A 5,915-nucleotide genomic window follows, 5' to 3' on the forward strand; every position below is an offset into this window, starting at 1 on the left:
TATGAGTCTATTTTTCAGCTACTAAATGACTATCTCGGTTTATTTTTGGAATTTTATCCTTTTTCCATTCACCTGTTCAATTATGATTACATATTGTACAAGTGAATTAAAACGTGCTGACTGTAATTTAATTGAAACGTGACAATGTAGGGTTATTTATTATACAGTAACTGATATAATGTTTTTAATCGACTATTGAGACATTTTAAATTACTGTTGAGATACATAAAAAAAAAATAAAATTACCAAAAGCGAGTACCTTATTTAATTAACGATGTCGAAACGTGACAAACTGAAGGTTACACAAGGACAGTAAAATTATTTTTAAAAAAAGGCTCCAAGTTGATGTCCACGAAGACTACTGACTACATCAAATCTACATGACAACTGATCCGTTTGATATTCCATAGCCCACTTTGTCTTGAAAATGGAATCGTATATAAAAATATAATAGCATATATATATTATTATCGTTGCAATAAATATAGACAAAAAAATCAATATAACTTCATCCTCGCAAAACATGATTGGATAGGCTGCTACACGTGTTGTATTTACCGACTAACAAGATATTTATCGATTTCGTTTTATTACAATCGCATTCGAATTAAGATTATGGGCCGCGGTAATAATGGTTTTTCCAATAAAACGATTATTTCAAAATTATCACCGGGCAGGCTGCCTATAAATAAACGAACATCACTCCTCAGGTATCCGATTAGTGTGTAGACCGATCTCTATACCTGATAGGCGTAAATCTCCTATTCGACAAAGGGGTTAAATGATATAGATTAGTGTTCATTTTTTTATTTATTTTTTATCTATTTTTTTTTTTTTGCAAGTACAACGTTTACAATGTGGAGACAATTGTTTTGTTTAATGGTAACCGTCACGGTGGCCGCCGCGGCGTCACCCGAAAACACAAAAGCCCGTTTACCCTCAGAAGACACAACGGTGAGAAACGATACAAATCCAGCGTGGCGTTAAGTGAAATAATTAATTCGGACATTTTCAATGTTATGCTAATCGAATCGACGATACTTTTAGGTACAGGGCGGCAATTTGTTCCGAACTAAAATGGCGTCGTTGGCCGAAAAGTACAAGCCCGCGTTACAATACATCAGGCAAATCGTTTCTCGCTTATTTTCCGGCCATCGGCCACAGCCAGTGGCACGGTTAAACTCGAACGACACACGATCCTGTCCACCGTGCAGTAAGTGCATACCTATCGTAGCTGTTATTGATTTTTATATAAATACTAATCCAATCAAAAAGTTGCTCGTCAGAGACTTTTAGAGTACAAACGGGGGACGTTATAAAAATTGTAAAAAATAGGTCCAACATTCAAAATGGCTGACTTACGGTCAAAAACGTGTTTTTTTTTAAACGGAAACCATGTATTTTTTTGTTAACCAACGAAATGTTCTTATCAAAACTAACAACTTTTGTAGAAAAATGTTTCGGTAAAACCCATAATTTGTAAATTAAGTATTTTTTGTTTTGTTATTTTATTTTGATGCATATGGTAACCTTGTCATGTGTAGTAACCTTGGTATGTGTGGTAAACATGGTTTTTGTCTTTGTGATACACAGAAAAGAGGATAACCTTATCGGTAAAGATAATGATAAACATACCACGGTTGCCACACATATCATGGTTACCACACAAACCAAGGTTACCACGCATACCAAGATTACCACACAACCAAGTTACCACGCATACCAAGGTTACTATAAATAGTAACTTAATAGAGGGGAAGTCATGTGTGAAAACAGTTCCCCCTCATTGGTTCTGTATTTAAAAAAAAAAAAAAATAACAAAACTAAAAATGGCCAAAGATACTTAATTTACAAATTATGGGTTTTACCGAAAACATTTTCTACGAAAGTTGTTTTGATAAGAACATTTCTTTGGTTAACAAAAAATACATGGTTTCCATTTAAAAAAAAACCGTTTTTGACCGTTAGTCAGCCATTTTGAATTTTGGACCCTATTTTTTTTTTTTTTATAACGTCCCCCTTTGTACTCTAAAAGTCTCTAATAAGCAACTTTTTGATTGGATTAGTATTTTTAGAGAAAAATCTATTAGTATTTTAAAATTGGACACCCTGTATATGATTACCAGTGTCGGTCTGGCCAAATAACATTGAACTATTGTTCAATTTATTTCTGTGAACAAAAAAAAGGAAATTTCCTGATTTATTATAAATTTAACAGCTGAACAATTACACAGATTAAAGATAGTATGTACAAAGTAAAATAATAATGGAAAAAATATATATATACATACAAAAATTACACGTTGTTAAAATAGCTTTACTTACAATTAGATATGAAACCCAGCATCAAAGATGAATTTGAGGATGGATTGGACGATAGGAGCAGAGCGAGAGTTAGGGACATTAATACCCAAAGAGGATAGGAGGTTAAAAAGGATGTCTCTATGGGGAGATGGAGTGGAACAATGAAAAAGGAGATGAGAAAAATCACGAATGGCTGGTAAATCATGCAAGGTACAATGAGGAGAGGAGTTCAAAGAGATATTATTTTAATCTTAATATTGAAATATTGTTGACGTGTGATGTAATACAGATTTAGGTATTACCTCTATGGCCTATTAGTTTATACATTTTCGTTTTCCAAAATATGTTCTACACACATATAAGTAAGAGCTGTAAAAATGTCAGAATTTTTGGTTCATGTGATAAAAAGTGTTAGGCTCTTCAATACAGCACTTTTCAATAAAACGACAAGTATAGTATGATGTATGAGAATAAAAAAAAAAAAAGTTTTGAAATGTTGACCTTAAGTCGGTAAAAAAATTGAATGAAATTCATAAAAATGTTGAATTTGTGTTTCAATTTTTAAGTACTTAAATATTTGAGAAAAAAAAATTGTTCAAGTATATTATGAAAAAGAACACTTCAATTAAAATTGTTCAGTGAAATTTCCATTACGATATCGTAATTAGTCGTTAAGTAACGTGATCGTGAACAAATTTTCGGAATATAGCATTGCCCAAGTCCAAAAAAAATTGTTTAAAAAATGTTTTCTTCACTTTTCTGATTTCATGGAACTATCTGCATAGAATATGTAAATTTGAGGCATTTCAAAAATCCACTCGCACACACGTCCGGTGTGGATTTCTCAGTTTCATTGCTCCAAATTATTTTTATTCTATTATATTATCATGTTTATTTCGTATCGTGATGGTTTTTGTAAAAAAAGTCTATGTCGCGTATCATTTTTGCATGATTAATTTTATACAGTCAATAAAGTCGGAAGTATTCATTTGGTGTTTGGGTTTTTTCTAGTCAATCGGAACACAATTGTGTGCGCGGTGTGTGTTACCATCGCCAAATGTCTCGGTCCGTTTGATCAATGTTCTTGATTTGTAATTTTAGGTTGTGGGCGCATGGGTCTCGACGACAGGATAGCCGGAGGAACGCAAGTGGAATACGCTCATAAATATCCTTGGATGGGTTTGCTGTTGCTGAAGGGCGACTTTCTTTGCGGCGCTTCGTTAATCAACGACAAATACGTACTGACTGCGGCCCATTGTGTAAGGTGAATTTTTTTGGTCAGACCTATTGTCGACACATGAAAAAACCACCACCTCCTCGTCTCCGCTCAAATACAATGTCTCTAACATTGCGACTTAACTTTTCGAGTTTTGATTTGCAGTTCTTCGCGAGCGAGCGATTACAAAGTACAGCTCTCGGTACACCATCGCGACACGGACGTCTTCGAGGAATACAATGTAAATGAAATAATAAGGCACGAACGATTCGTCGACGACGGTGGATTTTCCAACGACATAGCCCTTTTTCGGTTGGACACCGACGGTGTAAAAACGATGAACGGAAACGTTCGTCCGGTTTGCATGCCGGAAAAAGGTATTGGCAATATCCGACTGTAGGTTTGCAATCGAACGACAGTCCGCTTGGATTGGTATTAAATAAAACCTTGTTTGTCGCTGCTGCTTCGTAGACAACAGTTATGCCAACTCGGTAGCAGTGTCCGCCGGATGGGGAGTGATGGAATTCGGTGATCGATATTTTCCGGATGTCTTGCGCGAAGCCCAACTACAAGTGCTCAGCAACGACGAGTGTCGGCCGTATTTTTACAGATTGATAAACCTCACCGAGAGCATGGTGTGCGCAGGACTGGAGCACCAGGGCAAAACCACATGCAGAGTGAGTATAATAGCTGTTATATATATATATATTTCAACACTTAGGTTTTTTCTAGACTTGTCGGATGACGTTTGATCGCGGTCGAGGTGTCGTTTTACACAAGGCAACTTCTGACGCTTTATACCGTTCTGGCGGCAAGACCCAATTGGGAGGGTGGGGCGAAGGGTTGTCGTTGTCATTTTCTAGACTACTTTTTCACACCTAAGTGTCAAACGAATACAAAATATAAACACTGCATTAGTAGTCTTATAATGAAAAAAAATATACATATTTCGGTTTGTTTTGGCAAGTGGAGCAGCAAGTTATATTCGTTGAATTGCAATTACTGTAGTGAATTTAAACAAAACGATTTTACGGTAGGTGTCATTTTAAAGGGTAAATGTTGAAGATGACTTTTACAAGTCAAATTTTAACCTAAATATTTAATTCATCCAGTGAGTATAGAACAAAAATAGTGTACCTAGTGAAAACTGGTTTGTAACGGAATAAGTAATTTTCGTGTTATTCGCTTTTTAAATTATGTACAAACTATGTGGATGGAAATAGTATTCTAGCGTTCTATCGCCTCATAGAGAACATTAAACTAAATTTTATCATTTATTGGACATTTTTTTTTTTTTTTAGCTAAAATCAATAGAAAAAAATGTTGTGCAGGCGTTAAAAGGCAAATTTTCGATTAAGCTAGATCAATTCGATTTATAGTTAGAAAGACAAATTAAAAAAAAATGAATTATACACACTTCTACAGCAGGGGCTTTGAATCTTTGCCTGGTGGGGGGGGGATGAGGGGCAATATTTTTTGGTACATAAACATACTCAGACTATAATATAAAACCCTTTAAGACCGCCCATGTCAGCACGAGTAGTTCAGGCGTGGAAATGCATTTTTCCACCAACAGTTAACATTAAAAATAAAATTGTATGCGCAGGGCGACAGTGGCGGGCCTTTGACAGTGGCTAACGGTTCAGTTCATCATCTTGTCGGTAAGATCACACAGATAATTGCGTTTTGACAATAATAGAGTGTTGTCGGTTATTTTCAATTTGTCGACACCATTGTAATGTGCATTTTTAGGTATCGCCTCTTTCGGTAAAGACGGGTGCCAAAGACCTCCGTCGGTGTACACTAGAGTTTCCGAGTACTTGGATTGGATAGATGCAAACACAAAGGACGCCTGTCCGTGTCCCAAATAGTTAGACCGACAATCAGACGGGAATTGATTAAAATCACAACTTTTGTAAAAAAAAAAAAAAATCAGCCGTTTAAATTTCTATTCAAATACAAAGAAATTCTTTAGTTTTTTTTTTTTACCAAACCGTACAATTTTATAAACACTTATGAACACGGTGCACAGCAAAGCCAACATTTTGAAATACACAATTTAGTAAAGTACATTTTTTAATAAAAATATTTTATCTCACATTGACCGCTCTGTATGAACAAACAGAAATTTCAACAATTTAATCATTGTTATGGCGATATTGTGTTCAAAATCGCAAAAGTTGTTACCCCCCAAAAAAAAGTAATCACTAATCATTAAACAACAATATAATGTAAAAATATATTTCAGAAACCTATCAGTTGAATGTTTATCGATTGATTGGGGATTTGTATAGTTAACACGAGAGAAACGATAAGTCCTAACAATAAAACTATTTATGAATTGGCATTCTTCAAAAAATGAGCATCGAATAAGGAAATTGCTAAATACCTACCT

General features: G+C 34.9%; 1 protein-coding gene across 1 annotated transcript; it reads left to right on the forward strand.

The window, feature by feature from the left end:
- The first annotated feature begins 847 nt into the window (after positions 1-847).
- Positions 848-5,403, forward strand: LOC126847940 (trypsin-1-like). The gene is made up of 7 exons (XM_050588382.1): positions 848-954; positions 1,048-1,213; positions 3,406-3,568; positions 3,686-3,897; positions 3,992-4,197; positions 5,127-5,181; positions 5,273-5,403. Exons 1-7 carry the CDS (start codon positions 856-858, stop codon positions 5,389-5,391), a joined length of 1,020 nt encoding a protein of 339 aa, XP_050444339.1. The 5' UTR covers positions 848-855; the 3' UTR covers positions 5,392-5,403.
- Positions 5,404-5,915: the final 512 nt, after the last annotated feature.

Source organism: Adelges cooleyi, unplaced genomic scaffold, assembly GCF_023614345.1.
Source record: "Adelges cooleyi isolate 19-005CV unplaced genomic scaffold, UGA_ACOO_1.1 ACOO_flye_CR_arks_rails_tigmint_CR_PRNA_14, whole genome shotgun sequence".
Classification (NCBI taxonomy): domain Eukaryota; kingdom Metazoa; phylum Arthropoda; class Insecta; order Hemiptera; family Adelgidae; genus Adelges; species Adelges cooleyi.

Coding starts and splice junctions, on each gene's coding strand:
- LOC126847940 (XM_050588382.1), top strand. CDS start 856: ATGTGGAGACAATTGTTTTGTTTAATGGTAACCGTCACGGTGGCCGCC. Junction 3,898..3,991: donor GGTTTGCATGCCGGAAAAAG/GTATTGGCAATA, acceptor GCTGCTTCGTAG/ACAACAGTTATGCCAACTCG. Junction 4,198..5,126: donor AGGGCAAAACCACATGCAGA/GTGAGTATAATA, acceptor TTGTATGCGCAG/GGCGACAGTGGCGGGCCTTT.